This window comes from Antechinus flavipes, chromosome 3 (genome assembly GCF_016432865.1).
Source record: "Antechinus flavipes isolate AdamAnt ecotype Samford, QLD, Australia chromosome 3, AdamAnt_v2, whole genome shotgun sequence".
Classification (NCBI taxonomy): Eukaryota; Metazoa; Chordata; class Mammalia; order Dasyuromorphia; family Dasyuridae; genus Antechinus; species Antechinus flavipes.
In genome coordinates this window covers 6,464,667-6,482,536 of record NC_067400.1, presented here as the reverse complement: position 1 = coordinate 6,482,536, position 17,870 = coordinate 6,464,667, and the positions used below count along the sequence as shown (strand labels likewise).

The 17,870-nt window shown below is 44.7% G+C and overlaps 1 protein-coding gene across 6 annotated transcripts in view; it reads left to right on the top strand.

The window, feature by feature from the left end:
- The window catches only part of TP63 (tumor protein p63), a 214,277-nt gene that overhangs the window by 121,298 nt on the left and 75,109 nt on the right, over positions 1-17,870 (top strand). For all 6 annotated transcript variants that reach the window (XM_051991652.1, XM_051991651.1, XM_051991655.1 and 3 more), the window contains one exon: positions 17,341-17,595. In XM_051991652.1, coding sequence (XP_051847612.1) covers positions 17,341-17,595 — 255 coding nt within the window. The remainder of the gene's footprint in view (positions 1-17,340; positions 17,596-17,870) is intronic.

Below are 17,870 nucleotides of genomic sequence, written 5' to 3'. Positions count from 1 at the left end.
CACAGATGAGCACTGTGTGTGTGTGTGTGTGTGTGTGTGTGTGTGTATCTATCCTACCATTGTCATATTTTTTGTACTTCTTACCAAGTCCTGTTACAATGACTAGCTGATGCTCTGGTGATTTGTGGTCACATGGCAAGGCCATTTTTCTAATTACCTTTATCTCCCACACTGGTCCTGTATCCCCTAGTCGTGGGATGGGCAGCCATCAGCTTTGTTCCCAAAATGCCCTCCACTTTCTTCTTCCTTATCAGTTCCTAGTCATCTCCTTTCTTGTGTATCTGACCACTCCTCTTCCTGGAAATTATTTCCTTCTTCAATTTTCAGGATAAAAGTCTTTGGATCAGTTTTTCAAAAGGCCTATCGACCACAGGCTATCCCATTCCTCCTAAGATGTCCTCTGTGTCTACTAAGCAGGAACATCAACTGACTCGATACATTTGTTAAAGACTTATCACACACCAGATTCTCTGCAAAAGAATTACTTTGAGTAAGTTTGTTGTTATAAGGAGCAGAAAGTAAATATGTTTTCTTCTTTAACATTTGGTAAAATATTGCTCAATCCATTGAATTTATGAAGAGCTAACTTTTATATTTTCAATCTTAGAAAGAAAGACAGAAAAACCATTCCCTCAGGCTCACTGAGAATAGGAAATGATAAGAATATAAAAGAAAATGAACATTAAGTCCTTCTCTAGGCACGGTCATGAACAGGATGTGTTTCTGTTCTTTCTCAGACGACACTAACTGAGTAGGTTCATATTATTATCTCAAATGGAGAAATTTTGCTCAAAACTTTTATAACAATTTTGTACCGTTGAGATGTTTCTCAGGTGAGGTATTTGAGTGGTCCTTTTGGGTTTGAGGTAGGAAAGTGGGTTCTGTTCCACACCAGCCTTCACCATTTCAATATTGCTAAAGGAAAAAAAATAAGACAGCTGTCAATGAGGTTACCTTCTAGGAGAATGCTCATAAGAGAGGTCCTGTGGTTTAGGAAGCCAATCCCAAAGGGAGGCAGATTAATAGGGAAGCCTAAAAGGGGCCCAGCCCCATCCCAACCTCCTGCCTTGATGCCCACGGCCCTTCTGCTTACCATTTGGAGGTGTTTAAAATTGGTCAGTATTTAAAATAATAGTCCTGTCCCGGCCTGTCAACAAACACGCATGGACCTCATTCAAAGAAATGATGAGCCTCTCTTGAGTCCTTCCTGCTTTGTTTTGCATTCAGGCTATTTTTCACGAGTATCTGAGAATCTTGCTTTTCATTTGTTTGTTTGTTTTGAACACTGAGTCCCAGCTTCTGTTTAAAGAGCAATCATTCTTCCCCCTCACCTTGATCCTACTTGATTCATTTTCCTTTTTTCCAAGGATAAAGTAATAGCTGATTGAATACAGCTCTATGCTACAGTTATTGTTTCTCACCAAATCACAGTGGATAAAACACTGGGGGAGCTTAGAATCGGGAAAACTCATCTTCCTGATATCAAATCCCATCTCAGGTGCTTACAAGTATCCTGGGCAAGTCACTTAACCCTCTTTGCCTCAGTGGCACGTCTATAAAATGAACTGGAGAAGGAAATGGTAAATCGCTTCTGTGTCTTTGCCAAGAAAATCCCAAGAATCAGACGTGGCTGAACAACCGAAAAAGAACAAGATCATCCAATTCAGAGCCTTAGTAAAGGCTGCTTATTCCTAATGGGAATTGCAGGTGGAGGGGGTGCCACGGGGGGGGGTGGGCAGAAATCTGGCCATGAGATATTTCATGGGCATGATAGGGTCAGTTTTGAGTCAACAGAATGATATCTTGGGTTGGCTTCTTGACTAATCATCAAGATTTCCTCATAAAAACCCAAAGGAGGAAATTCTGATTCAAGTGGTCGTGTGGTGCCCGAGGGGAAAACTTATGAAACATTCCCATGAGCTCCTCTGGAACCACTACAAAAGAAAGCCTTCTGCTGTCTGCCGGGCTCACAAGCCGCTAATAGATGGCGTTTAGCAGAATGTGCCTGTGAGCGCTGCCATGCCCCAAAGCTGGCAAGAGCTCCTCGCAGGGGAAGGTTTTGGGGAACTCGTGTAAATCCCAGAAGGGAACGCTCTCAAGGCCCTTCTTTCTCAGGCCGTAGAAACAAAGGTGACTAGGTCTTGTCAAATCAAATCAGCCTGATCTACAGCTATGTCATTGAAGCTGTCCAGTGGAATGAAAAGGGAAGTTCATTCTTCTCAGGTGCCCGCTGATGCCTTAAAAGGAAACTCATTAGCTGGAAGAGCTCTCTAGGGTGACCTTGGATCACCCTAATGCTGCTGAGCCTTCCCCTGAATGGAGTGAAAAGGGATAAAGTGAGGAGATCAGTGGTGGGCCTTTGGTCTCCAAAATTCCTCAGAAAACAGAGTGGCTGATTAGTCTCCGGGATCAGGGTCAGTAAGAGTTTCAAAGCATGTCTCCAGGGGGCTTTGTGGGGATCTGTCTGTCTCTTTCTCTCTGTGTCTCTTTCTCTCTCTGTCTCTGTCACTTTCTTTGTTTCTGTTTGTCTCTCTGACTCTGTCTCTGTCCTTTTCTCTCTGTCTCTGGTTCTCTGAATCTGTTTTCCTCAATCTGTCACTCAGTTCTTCTCCATTTCCTATACCTTTGTCTCCTCCCCCCCATTTTTTTTAACAAATCACTGATGATCTTTGAACAACGAGGTTGTTTTTTGTTTTGTTTGTCAGTGACCAGATAGTTCCCCTTTTATCACAGAGAAATTTAATATTGTATACTGCTGAAAGGCAATGTAGTATTGTCAATAGAAGGCTGGGTTCCATCTCCCATCAGACATTTAACAAACCGTCAGATCCTGTGCATGTCACTCAGAATTTCTGAGCTTCAAATCCATCTGTGAAATGGCATTATTGATACTCAGGACCATTCAGCTTAGTAATTTTGTCAGACAAACCCAGGATTAGCCCTGGAAGGGTGGCTTGGGACTAACTCAGCATATTTTATAGCTGAAGAAACTAAGAGTCCCAAAGTAGGAAGGGGCCATTTGGCTCTCCAAGAGCAGAGGAGGGATCAGAAGTCAGTTTGGGGAATCCCTTATGGGTACAACATGTTCCATTTCCTAGGTGGAGGAACCCCATCATTCCTCTACAGATCTTAGATGTCTAGTTTTAAAACAAAACAAAAACCAGAATTAAATTGGAAAAGCCTCCCTTTCAATAATCCTTCAAGAAGAAGATATATTCTATCCATTTCTTTTATATGTGTATGCAAATCTCTCTCTCTCTCTCTCTCTCTCTCTCTCTCTCTCTCTCTCTCTCTCTCTCTCTCTCTTTCTTTCTCTCAGAGAGGCATCACACCGGGAGCTGAACAACAGCCATGCTTCTGCCTACAGAGTAAACAGCATGTCCACAAAGTATTAGTTCAAAGAGACTTTGGGGACAGCCTGTATACAGAGTCCAGGAAGGGTTGCTCAGGTTTATCAATTTTACTCAGCCTGCGATTTTACCTGGGGACACCAACAAATTTCCTTGCTCCTATGCTGTGTAAATTGTCTTCCTATGTACTTCACTGAAGTATGTTTCTCTCCTCAGATGATAGATATGAATGGGCTGCTTTTGGTAAAGAAAATCATTGTTTTATAAGTGTTTCCCTTTTATAGTATTGTCATTTTTTAATTATTATATAATTTTTTTTTCTGAAAAATCTTTCCATTTCTTTCTGACCGAATGCAGCTTTAAGTTGGTGCTGTAACTGATTTTTTGTGGGTGGTATATGTGACAGAGAAATCATTTGGGCCAGTAGAGACAGTCTAGTTTGAAGACTCCTTGTCTTTCACTGAACTGGAGCCATCCATTAAACTTGTGGTTAAAAGCGACAGTTTCAGGAAAGCGCCATCCTGTCTAATCACCAAAAAATAGCCGATTGTCAATCATGCCGGGAAACCTGGCCACTGAGGAAGAAATCAACAGAAGTAAATTGGATCTTAATTGAATTTCCACTCCCAGTATGGCTGGAAAAGAGAGATTCAACCTAAATCTTAGGACTCAGTTTTCCAGTGAGGATATGGGCACGAGTAGCTAGCTCTCTGGACAAATCATGAGAATTTTGGGGAGAGACAAACCAGGAATTCTCCATCTCTAAAAGAAATAGATCTATTTATTGCTACATCCAAAAAAGTAATTCCCTACGCATGGTCCCCATGAGTTCTTGCTATTCACTTCTTGGCTATTTTGGCAAAAGGTCAAGTGCATTAGAAAAAAAAAAAAAAAAGAGCCCTAGTTAGCCGTGTCCCATGAAACTGTATCTTGGGACATAACTGTTTCCTGGTGTGTGTGCCCTTTTTTGGTTCTTGTCATTACGAAGAGCGTCCAACAGAAAATGAATCATTACCTGACCACAAGGCCTTGTGTATTTTTGCTGCCCTAGACAGTGTTTGACACAAAATTCAGCGTATTAGCTAAAACCCGGCTTTGGCAGATGGATGTGTGTATGTGTTTGTTTTAAGGAAGTCGAAGCTCATTACTAAACCTCCCAGCTAGGTGTGAGCTACAAGGTATTACTCACTTGGAGGAGAATGACAGAACTAGCTAGTCTTCTCTCTGTTCCCATAGAATTCAGCTGCTGAGATCACAATTCCCACAGAACACAAGGGTGAGAATAAAAGCCATGTTGCTACATTTGAGCGGGAGGAATATGGACCAGGAAAACCATCGGGAAGACGTATTTTTGGGCAACGCCCTTCTTTTCTGAAGCGATTATATCCTCCCCAGAGTTGGGTTGGAGAGCTGGAGATGACAATAGAAAGAACCCTGAGCTTGGAAAAAGAACCTGGGTTCAAATGTCTTCTCTGTCCCTTAGAGCCTGTGAACTATTGAGCCAGCCGCTCTCTTTGGGCAGTCATCGCGAGTATAAAATTAGGATAAATTAGATGTCCGAGAAGGTCAGCCTCATCCCTAAATCTGTGACCTTAAAATGTGTGACCCCTTCGGGAATCAATATCCCATCTGAATGTAATTGCTGAATATCTATTTTCATGGAATCTCTTAGCTGGAAGGACCCTGAAAGGCCATGTGATCCATGGATGTCAAAATCAAATGGAGATGGGAACATTAAGTCCTACACAAAGGTCCCTATAGGTGGCACATTGACTTAGAAAGACACATGCTCACCCTACACTCTATATATTCTATTGTATTTGTTTATTTTGTGAAATACTTTCCAATTGTGTTTTATTCTGGTTCTGACTGCCCAGCAGAGTATGTGTCGACATGTCTGATCTATTCCAAGGTAATCGGAGAACACGATCCAAGCAAGAATTCATTCTTTAAATGTCCTTACTTTGCTGCAGTTAAAGGTCTCTGTGACTACTTAGGAAAAATATATATAATATAAATTCTATAAGTATAGCTCAGAAAGAGTTCAAAATGCCCATCTTGTTCTTGAATATAGATTTTAGTTAAGTGGATTCAGCCCTGTGTTTTTGGTGGGGACAGGACTTTGTACATCTTGGTTGGATTTACCCATGTGGCTTACAATTCACTTTTATGAAGAACTGAACTCCTTTGTTGGTTCATAAATCTATAGGCCATATTTCTTCCCTATGTAAATCCTTCTCAATATTGATCTTAGAAATCAAGATCAATTCTTCAGTTGCCATTGTTTTCTAAATCAATTCCCTGATCAAGCCCCTAAATTCTCTTAGATGCTAATGAGACAATGATTTAAAAGCTGAGCTCATGGGGCAGCTGGATAGTGTATGGATAGAGCACCAGGCCTGAAGTCAGGAGGACCTGAGTTCAAATCTGGTCTCAGACACTTAACACTTCCTAGCTGTGTGACCCTGGGCAAGTCACTTAACTCCAATTGCCTCAGCAAAAAAAAAAAAAAAAGGAAAAGGAAAAGAAAAGAAAAGAAAAAAGAAAAAGAAAAACAAAAGGAAAAAAAAGAAAAGAAAAAAAGAAAAGAAAAGAAAAGCTGAGCTTATTGCAACTACCATGCTGTAGGACTGATCACATGAATGGGCATATTGTAGTTCCTGAACTTGCTATCACAGTACCCAATGTACATGTTTCCCAAGTACTAACTTTCTCCTCCCAAGACCACCTTCCTTCTGTTTATCAGAATTCCATTTTATACAAATGGAGTACAATTAACCTTTTACTGCTTATTTAGCTGTTACACTTGAGCTAGGATTTGATTGGTAGAGGGAAGGTCTCATGAGGAAACTCATTATCAGCGCAAATAGCGACCTTCTTTGCAACTTTGTCTCAAAAAGTCACAACTCGAATTGTTAAGACTTTCCATTTCTTAATTGCTTCTTCATCCTTTGACTATGTTCTCTTAGAACAAATTGGGAGCCTGTCCACCGGGAACCTGCCCATCACATCTTTGACCTTGAGAATTTGGAATTCTTAGGTTTGGCCTCTTGGTCCCCAAAGTGGGCCAGGAAAAATACTAGCATTCCAAGGGTCCCCTAAGTGCCACCTCCTCCATGGGGCCATTCCAGTTATCTTCAGTTAGGAGCAGCCCATCTTTCTTGAAATGATCTGTTCTCTCTTCCCCTACCCCCCTTGTCTATCTTTCTGTCTCTTCCCCTCGCTAACCCTTCCCCTCTCCTCCCTCTTTCTCCTCTTTCTCTCCCTCTTTCTCCTCTCTCTCTCCCCCTTTCTTCTCTCTCCCCTTCTCCCTCTCTCCCTTCTCTCTCTTCCTCTCTCTCCCCTCTCTCTTTTTCTTTCTTCCCTCTCTTCTCTCTCTCTCCCTCCCTCCCTCTCTCCTTCTCTCTCTTTCTCCCCCTCTCTCTCTTCTCTCTCTCTCCTTCCCTCTCTCCTTCCCTCCCTCCCTCCCTCTTCTCTCTCTTTCTCCTCTCTCTCTCTCTCTCCCTCTTTCTCTTCTCTCTCTCCTCTTTCTCCTCTCTTCTTCCCTCCTCTCTCCCCTCTCTCTCTCCCTCTCTTCCCTCTCTCTCTCTTTTTTTTCTTCCCTCTCTTCTCTCTTCTCTCTTTCACCTCTCCCCACCCCCTTTCTCTGTCTCTCACTTTGTGTGGGACATCTCCATAGCAGACCCGTAATCAGTGTGTGTTAGTGTGACTCCAAGGGTGATCAAAAATGACTTCCCACCTGATTAGGAAGTCTCAAAATGTCGACATTCTTTCAGCAGAGTTTTGTAACGATGACCTCTCACTGAAAAAAACCTTCCAAGAAGCAGAGCACATAGTTTGAAAGGGAACCAGATTTTTTTCTCTCTTCCCTTCTCACCTCGTTCTTTCCCTTTCCCCTAGCATGTCTCTCTCCTTCCTTCTCTGTCTCTCTCTCCCTCATTCCTCCCTTCTTTCTTTCTTTTCCTTCCTTCATTTCTTTCATCTTTATTTTTTCTTTCTTTTTCGCATCTTTCCTTGCTTTCTTTAGGGAAAAAAAACAATAAACCCCGCCATTGATTTCAGTTCTGTTTAGGATCTGGCTTTAACCTGGGTACATCTCTCACTTCCTGGCCTTTCAAATACTCTGTCTCCTATTTGTTGACACTGTTGTCCACCTGGTAATTGGAGCCCGCTGCATGCCAGCCAGCTTTATATTTATTTGTCTCGTCTGAAGTCTGATGACATTGAGGCTTTTAGTCGGCCCCCTCCTAAGTCAGGGAATCTGATCCCCCAGAGCGTCTTAAAGACTTTGTGTCAAAGGCGGCCTCTGAGTAGCCTTTCAGCCTCCAGCCTCCCTGGGCTTACGACCCTTCCACACTCTAACCCTTTCATCTCACGCTTCATTCAGAAAAAGTTCATCGTTTTGCTCACAGATGGGTATTTAAAGTTTGCTTCTAAGATCAAAAATTAACCCCTTCGTGAAAGGATGTAGGATAATGTTTTGAAAAATAAAAAGAAGCGAGGGAAGTCAAAGACAGAGGCTAATTTGGGGTATCATGTACCATGGGGGGGAAACAGACTGCTTCATAATCCTGTTAGAGGAGGCCCTTTTCCTTTGCTTTGGAGCATGTAGGTAGATTTTGTAGACGTGTGTGTGTGTGTGTGTGTGTGTGTGTGTGTGTGTGTGTGTGCAGGCACACTGTTCAGGTACAAACCACCATTCCTTAATGCAAGGCAGGTGGTGTAAGACCAAAAAATGACAAGTATTTTTCCCTGAGGCAGCACTTGTTGAGGATCCACTGTCTTGTGGGGGCGGGAAGCTGGGAGGAGGGGAAGTGCCTGAGCTCCCCAGAATAAAAACATTGTCCAGTCAGGCCATAAAGCAAAGGAGGCTGGGGTGGGGAAAGGTGGGGGGGGGGCATTATCAAGAGGGATTTAGAACAGACCAAAAGCTCTGGCAGCAGGAGCCAAAGGGGCTCCTCGGAAGCTCCCAGAGGGTCCCAATCCAGGAAAAGAAACCACTGTCTCCAGCTGGGAGAGAAATTGTCATAATTTGATAGTGTTTTCTCCATCTCGGTAACAATCCACAAAACATTAAACACAGAAGGATCATCATCGTTAAGAGAGCCAGTGTCCAGTACCAGCTGTATCTACCTGAACCCTGTTCAAAAGAGGAGAATGAGATTATTATGAATGAGATCATTAATATTATAATAGAATATTATAATATAGTTAAAATATAGTCAAATTAATACTATATATTAGTTATAAATATACTCAATTTATATCCAAAAAATTATTGGGTATAAATAATATATTATAGGATATAAAAATATATTCAAATAAAATATATCCAAATTAATTTAATGGAAAGATTTTGAGCTCAAAATTGTTAATAATAATAATTTTAGGTGTTATTGAGTGAGCTTGCATGCTACTACTTTTCTTCACCTATGAAAGTTATTTTATCACCTAGCCAATAATTTTTCTATAGAGCAAATAATGGGCAAAGTAGCTGGTATTTCTAGATTGTTTAAAAGTTTTCTGAGCATTTAATAAATAGGATCTCATGTAAACCTCACAACAATCCTGAGAGGTAGGTACTGTGATGACCTTCTCTTACGGATGAGAAAAGTGAGGCCAGTGGAGGTTGAGTTGTCCAAGGTCACACAGCCACTGAGTATCTCAAGGCGAATTTAACTCAGGTCTTTCCGATTCAGGTCCGGTGCAGTCTTTTAAATAGAAGTGATTAATGACAATCTCAGGGTGGTCACTACATTGGGGGGAGGGGATGTGGGAGAGAGTAGTTCGGCCATGTCTAGTTAAGGTATAGAAGTACATGGTCCATAGGTGCTGATCTTCCCCAAAGCCTTGGGTCCTGGCACTTGCTTAATGAGAATTGATCCAGAATTCTACAGAAAAAAAGAACTTTAGACTGTTTAATCCAATCTCTCCAATTCAGAAACATGGAAACTGAGGCTCAGGGAGTAGTAATTACTTAGTCTTTAGTTGCTCAACTGTTCAAAAATAAAACTAGAATCTAGGTCCCAAAACCCAGTATTCTTCCCACAATCCCATGCAAGAGAATTGGAGGGGGGCAGGAGACGGCTGCCCAAGACAGCCCCCTCTCCTCCAGAACCGAGGAATGACTTGAAGGTTTTCTCTGGAGAAAGTTTTTTTGGGGGAAGTGACATCTTCTTGAGTTGAGGAGCCAGCCTGATTGTTAAAGCACATTTTAAAAGATTAAGCTTAAGCTGTCCTCTCTCCCCACCCTATTTTAACCCTGCTTATTCTTAGGTGAAGGGCTAGGTCAGACCTCCTAAAAAAAGCCAAACAAGCCCCTAGACTTGGTTATCAGCCCACAGGCAAAGGGGGGCTGGGATAATGGCAAAAGGAACTTCAAAAGGCCCATTATCTCTCTGTGAGGCAGGAGGCCTGAGGAGGGGCCATTTCTCCCTCTGCTCCTGTGCAGCGCCTGCTAACATAGTGAGGGGTCTGCACCGCACACACATGCTTCCTTTCTTCTCGGCCAAAAGAGCTGGCTCAAGAAACACCTGAGGAGACCAACCAAGTCACAAAAACAAAAGCTGCATGTCCGTTTCCTCAGGATTGCCCTCCACCTATAACATAGGGCTCCCAGAGGGCAATTAATGCTTCACAAGACCCCTCCCTACTTTTAATGATTAAATTAAATAATTCAAGATCATCATAATCTTATAAGGATTTTGGCGAAACCAACAAATCTCTTTTAAGACATTAGGTCTGCTCTGACTAAAGAGGAGTATTTTTGTGTGAAGGAGCTTGGTAGAGCAAAGCAGAAAATGGGATCTAAGGCCCTTCTGCCTCTGATGGAGAAAAATGACCCAGATCAAATCTCACTTCTCTTGGCCTTGAAGATTTCCCACGTTCAAATTATATGAATGGAAGGGATCAGAGAATCTTACTTTGGGGAGAGACAGGTGAATGGAGAGATACATGGATAGAAAGAGAGATATGGATGGATAAATACATAGAGTCATAAATGGATACATTGATGGATTAATTCATAGATGGTTATATAGATAGATTGATTCATAGATAAATACATTGATAGATGGATGAATACATCGATGAATAGATTCATGGATGGATACATCAATGGATAGGATTCATGGATGGATACATTGATAGAGGGATAGATTCATAGTTGGATACATAGATGGATAGATTCATGGGTGGATACATTGATAGAGGGATAGATTCATAACTGGCTACATAGATAGATTCATGGATGGATACATTGATAGAGGGATAGATTCATAGTTGGATACATAGATAGATAGATTCATGGATGGATACATTGATAAAGGGATAGATTCATAACTGGCTACATAGATGGATAGATTCATGGATGGATACATTGATAGAGGGATAGATTCATAACTGGCTACATAGATGGATAGATTCATGGATGGATGCATTAATAGAGGGATAGATTCATAGTTGGATACATAGTTGGATATATAGATAGATAGATTCATAAATGGTTATATAGATAGATTGACTCATAGATGGATACATGGATTGATTCATAGATGGATACATTGATAGATGGATGGATACATAGATGGATAGATTCATAGATGGATATTTAGATGAATAAACAGGTAACATCAATTAGAAATATCCTGGTTTTTACTTCAGTCAAAACACGGTTGTGAGGAGAGATCCTTACCTACTCATAGGATCCGCTAGATCCTTCTTCCTACTGACTCTAATTCTCTCTGGCTTTTTTCTGCTGGAATTTCTTTGTTCATCAATTAATTGATCAACAAATATGTATTTAGCATTATCTATGTACCCAACACTGTGCTAGATACCAGGGATAGAAAGATATGGATGTAGATGATAATGTATAATATTAATGATCATGTCTTAGTAATATTGGTGTTGCATTTGGGAGTTCACAAAGGAGTTCCCTTACAACAACCCTCTTTGTCAGGCATGGTGATATGACTTGCATAGGGTGACCCCCCTGTGGAAAGCAGGAGGCACCTCTTCTTAAGGACTGGGAAGAGTGGACAGAGCACCAGCCCTGAAGTCAGAAAGACCTGAGTTCAAATCTAACCTTAACTTAATACTTCCTAGCTGTGTGACTTTAGGCAGGTCACTTAACCCTAATTGCATCACGGAAAAAAAAAAAAAAAAAAAAAAAAAAGGACTGGGAAGGATCAGTCACTGAATTTCAGAGCTGGAGGAACTCACTCAGAGGCCACCTGGCCCAATTTATACCAGAACAAAACTCCTCTTTAGCACACTGGGCAAAGACCATTCAGTCTTTTTTAGGAGCACTCCCTCTCTCCAGAGAGAGCCCACTCTACTCTTGCAAAGTTCTAATTGATAGGAAATATTATATTTCTTAAAGCTTAAATTTGCCTCTTTTTACTAACTAACCAATTCTTCTTCTGTTTTCCGTGGCCAAGAAAATGTCTCTTTCCTCTTTCAACAGGCAGCCCTCAAATACTTGAAAATAATTATCATTCTTTTCCCCTCCCCCAAGTCAGTGAGTTTCAGGTTTAAAAGGCAGACTCATAATTTTATTCTTAAAGGCTTATGGTTTAATGACAAGAATATAGGCAAAAAATTGCAGAAGTTGAGACATGGAAAAGATAAGATAAGCTCTCCAGTCTATCCTATAAACAAAGGGAATCGCCGTTCTAACTTACTTGACAAATTTGATATCTGCTGAAATAAGTTACTTGGCCTTTTAAAGTGTCAAAAACTGGAACCAGGGGGAACATTAGCCACCATCGTCCTCGACGATAATAATAATATTGGGTGGGGAAGATGGCAGCCCTCATAGACGAGCAGAAAACACAAATGGATCTTGGTCTCTGTCGACTTCCTACGCAGCTAAGGAGACTGATTCCGGTTACGTCCCCGACTTTTTCCAGTAATGTTAACAAAAGTGGAAAGTCCTTTTTCACTCTCCAGACCATTACTCAAAGCTACGATTTTCAGGTTCCTCTTCTCAACAGAATTTTGAGTCACTGCTGTTTACTGCTGGGGATGAATGCAGCAGGTTAGGTCCACATGACTGAGGATGGTATGCACTTTCTTATCTGTCCCGAGTTTCAGATCTGGCTCTCCTAACTCCCCCAAGCGTGATTTCGGACCAGTCCCCGGAGATCGCTGGGTCTCCATGAGTTCCTAACTCCCCCAAGCGTGATTTTGGGTAAGTCCCTGGAGATCTCTGGGTCTCCATTTCCTGTGGACTCCATGATCTCCTAACTCCCCCAAGCGTGATTTCAGACAAGTCCCTGGAGGTCTCTGGGTCTCTATTTCCTGTGGACTCCATGAGTTCCTGACTCCCCCAAGCGTGATTTCAGACAAGTCCCTGGAGGTCTCTGGGTCTCCATTTCCTATGGACTCCCTGATCTCAAAGGACCTTCCCAGCTCTAAATTCTGTGATCCTGCAAAGGTCCCAATTCTCTCTCTTCTTGTTTTGCTTGGTTTGGCCTTCAGACTGACTTTACGATTATCAGGCTGCTTGTGTGAATTCAGAAGCCATGGTAGTCCTGTGCTGGCAAAGCTCTTGGTCATATTAAGTTTAGAAGAACTACCAGGGCCCTTCAGGGTCCTCCCTCTTCCAGATGGGAGATGTCTGTGAGAATATCTTCAGTACCTGCATTGAACAGTGTAATCACTACCCCAACTGAGAGGCCAGTGAAACACCCAGGTCGTAGGATCTTAGGCTTTGTACTCGAAGATGATTTAACCCAAGTCCCTCACTCCATAGAGAAGAACACGGGTATACAGAGAGAATGTGACCTGGTCCAGTCAAAGGCACTGGAAGGCAAACCTAATTCCCAAATCTCTCCATACAAGGTAGATCAAAGATTGGAGCTATAAAGGACCTTTGAAGGCACCTAGTCCAACCCTCTTATTTTACAGAAGAGTTAACTGAGTCCCAGCAGTGGAAAGGACTTAGCCAACATCACATAGTCAGTAAGCTCAGATTTTAGGCAGGATCTGAAAACAGATTATCTGATTCCAGAGCCAATCGTTAGATAAGAAAGATGTAGAGATAAAATCTATAATTATAAGATAATAAAATTGTAGGTCTAGTTGCATGCAGGAGGACCCTTAGAAGTCAGAGACGTTGAACTCCAAGGGGAATTAGAGCTCATGTTCATATCTTTCATGTCAGGGATGTGGGAAGTGAAGCAGAGAAGCCGTGACTTCTTCCAAGTGACTGGGAAGGGAGTGGAGGAGTGAGGTTTTGAACTCAGGTTTCTAGAACAGAGCTGAGTGAGAGAAGCCGGTTGAGCTGTGTATGAGAAAGTCAGCATTGACATCCCTCCCTTGGGAAGGTGAGGAGGAAACTACTGTCAGACTCATGGGTGACTTCTACAGAGCCCTCAAAAGGGTGAGCAGAATGGGGAATGCTAAACAGGAAGAAGAGGAGCAGTATGGGAAGAGCTAGAGAGGAGGAGGAAGAGGAGCAGGATGGGAAGGACTAGAGAGAAGAGATGTGGGATGAAAGGGCTAGAAAGAAAGAAAAGCAGGATGGGAAGCACTAGAGAGGAAGAAGAAGAGCAGGCTGGGAAAGGCTAGACAGAAGAAAGAGAAGCAGGATGGGAAGCACTAAAGAGAAAGAAGAGCAGGATGGGGAAGCTCTAGAGAGAAGGAAGAAGAGCAAGGTGGGAAGCTCTAGAGATGAGGAAGAGAAGCAGGATGGGAAGCACTTAAAGAGAAAGAAGAGCAGGATGGGAAGCTCTAGAGAGGAAGAAGAAGAGCAAGATGGGAAGCTCTAGAGAGGAGGAAGAGGAACAGCCTGGGAAGCTCTAGAGATGAGGAAGAGAAGCAGATTGGGAAGCACTGGAAGAGGAATGGGTGGTACGGGCACTTGGCCTCTGTGCTGCCCTCTCACCCACCACCAGCGCTCTCTGGAGTGGAGCAGGGAGGTCCAGGAAGGTGTGGCCAGCCCGGGGCCTTGCTAAGTAAGGTAGCACTTCTGGCCCTCTTGGCCAGCTCCTCCTGGCCTTTGTCCCCTTATCTGACTCTGTCAACACCGCCTATCTCCCTTTGAATCAAAGACATGGGCAGACTAGGAAGCCTTGCCTTTTACACACATAGTTTGTGGCCATTCACTTCTAAAATATGGTTTCCTGCAGCTGCTGGATGGCTGGGCCCCCTCCTCCTCCCACTGTAAACTAGACCAGAGCAAAAGCCCTCCAGGCTGAATTTTCTTGAAGATCTTTTGAAGTCTCTGGTGTGAAGGAATCTGATTCCATTTGGGTTACTTTGCTTTGTCATTATCTTAGAGACCCCCCAATTTCCTCCAAGGTTCTGCCATTATGGCGCCTCCTACTGGGGCACCCCACCCATCATCAGTCACCCTTTCCAGCCATGCTCAGCCATATTTTATTGTCTCCAGAGGTGGGGAGGGTCACTGTCCATTCCCTTCAGTGCCTGGCGTAAATATAAGGCAGTCGAATCAATTGGAGAGTGAAGTTCCCTGTGAGGGAATTAAAAAAATGAAAGCTCCCCTTCCTCTTCTCCCCCTCTTGTTCAATCTATGTGTCACCATTGGGCCCAATATTAAAAGATTAAAAGATAATATATATGTGTGTGTGTGTGTGTGTGTGTGTGTGTGTGTGTGTGTGTGTGTGTATACACATACACACACACCTATATGTAGATATAGATTATAGATATATATAACTATATATAGCGAAGGACCCAGTGGATAAAGTGCTGAATCAGTAGAAGGCAGAGGCGAGTGTGAATCCTGCCCAAGACATTTACTAGTTGTGTTCCCCGGGCCCGAGACATTTTCTGGGCCTCAGTTTCTTCATCTTTAAATAAAGATAAGAGCGGCCCCTCCCAGGGCTACCGTGGAAATCCCTGCAAAAGTTCTGCGTGTTGTGGAAAGGTTCGGTTCTGTGGCCGTTGTCAGGCTGCGCTCGCTGATCGATATTTATGGTGGGGACGGAGCCGTGCGCGTCTGTGGGATGACAGGACTTAAATGCAAACTTTGAAGAACAGTTGCTGCATGATCTGTACCCCCTCCCATAAGTGATAGTCCCCTTTTTTAAATTGTCCTCACTCTTAGGGGCTGACCTTTGACTTGGGAGGGGTTCCTTCTGAAGAATAAGTGGAGTCCATTTTTATTTTGAGAGTTTTTGTTTGTTCGGAAAGGAAGGGACAGGGCCGTGGGGGGTAGGACTTGATTCCTCTCCCTCATGCTCTCTTGTCTTTGTTCTCCCCGGGCCCTCGCTGCCCCCCTTCCCTTCCCCAGGTGAGGAGGGGATGTTTCTGGCACCCAGGAGAAGTTTTTGATGAGGGAGAGGGGCCCTTTGTCTTTCTCTGCAGGGCTCATTGGGTCCCTAATTGCTCTGGGAAGCCGGGGAACACGTGCCCGGGGAGGCGGGAGCCATGTGCTGCCCAGAGCCCGTGGGGAGGGGCTGGCCTCTGACCCTCACCTTGAGCCCAGATCCCAGCCTCCTCCGAATGCTCTGGGCGGCTGGGACACCAAGGCTGGGGGAGGGGAGGGAGGCCGGGGCCGGAGGCTCACCTGGCTTGTGCGGAGGAGGACTGAGTAGGGGCAGGCAGGGGAGGAGCCGGGGCTGGGGGAGCAGCTGCTGCTGTCAGCGGGGCTCCCTGGGAAGAGATGAATGGTTCTTTAAAGAGCAAATGGGGACATGGAGCTGGAATGTGAGGGTATAAATGGAACGGGATGGGCAGGGGCCGCCCGCGCTCCCGCGGAGGGTCTCCGCGCCCAATGGGACGGGGAGATCTCACTCCCCACCCCCAACACACACGTGCACACAAATACACAAGCATAATAGGTGTGTACACAATACACACGTACACAACCCATACACACATAGACACAAACACAAGCACAGGCTTTATGGAGCCTCCCTTTTACAACAATCTCCTTAGGGAGGCAGGGCTAACAGGGCCTTATTTGGAGTCAAAGACTTGAGTTCGAATTCTGTGTCTCTCACTTACTCACTTAACCTTCCTGGGCCTCATTTCCTTACCTTTCAAGCAGAGCTTCACCAGGGTAGCCTCTAAGCTGGCCTCTTGCTAGAGGCACCGGGGACGGTGGCCCAGGCTCTGGGGCTTCCTGGCTGCAGGACTCTCAGGATGGAACTAACTTCTGGGAGCCTCAGTTTACTCTCTGCTGCCTTAATTCCATCCCCTTCTAAAATTGGCCCATTTTTGGCTTCAAGGTTTGCCAAGAACTCTCCAGTGGGGAGCTCACCTGCTTCTCAGCCAGATCCTCTGAGGTGGAGCTGCTATTATTCCCATTTTACAGATGAGGCCACTGAGGCTCAGAAGTTCTGGCTCCTCCCTGGGAGAGTTGGGTCTCCTTCTAGCCCAATGCTCCTTCCCCTGCCAGATGTTCTATTACCAGAGATCCTTGTGAGGTCTGACCCACCGGAAGAAGGCACGATCCACCAAGAGGGAGCACCTGCTGAGCAGGATGACCGGCATCCAGTGGGTGCTTAATAAATGTGCATTGATTGCATATTAGAGTGAGGAAGACCTGGGTGCAAATCCTTCCTCTGAGAGTTGCTGGTCTCCTGAACATGAGCTCAGGGAACCTCCTTTTGCGTTCTGCTCCAGTAGGGAAGATGCTTGGGGACCCTAAATCTCTGCTAAACAAAGGGAAGCAGCCCAACTCTGACAGATAGTCAAGAAGGCCTAGATTCAAATCTCTCCCAAGTGGCCCTGGGCTAGTCACTTCCCTTCTCCGAGACCCGCTTTTCTCATCTGTACAATGGGGGTGATGAGGTTTGACCGCTTTGCTCCAACAGGTAGATAAAGGGGTCTCTCGGGGGGCTGTGGGCTTGAGCGTTCCCCAATGTCAGTCAGTGATGATCACACTCCCTTCAGCCTCTCTGGCTGACATCATCCGTGCCTCTGACGACTGACTTCCTCGAGGTGGGCGCCCCAAAGGCCCGGCTCTTCCCCGCAGGCGCCTAACGTGCCGGTCCCCCCTTCTCTCTCCCTGCAGCCGCAGTACACAAACCTGGGGCTCCTGAACAGTATGGACCAGCAGATCCCAAATGGCTCCTCATCCACCAGCCCCTACAACACGGATCACGCCCAGAACAGCGTCACGGCGCCCTCGCCCTACGCGCAGCCGAGCTCCACCTTCGACGCCCTGTCTCCCTCGCCCGCCATCCCCTCCAACACAGACTACCCGGGACCCCACAGCTTCGACGTCTCCTTTCAGCAGTCCAGCACCGCCAAGTCGGCCACGTGGACGGTAAGTGGACGGTTCGTCCCTTCTGGCCTTGCTCCTCCTCTGCCCGGCGTCTCTGAGGTCCCCGGGAGACCCCTGCGACCGCACGAGGGGACCTCGGGCTGAAAATGCAGAGCTTCCTCCTTTCTTCCGTGGCGTGATTCCTAAAACTCGCACCTTTGCCACTCAGGGAATTGTTTGTCTTTGCCCAGTAGCTCTTGTTCTAGCCCAGGGGATTCTGGTCCAGAATCCCGCAAGCTCGGATTGCAGGGAAAAGACAGAAGTGACTTGCCTGGCGT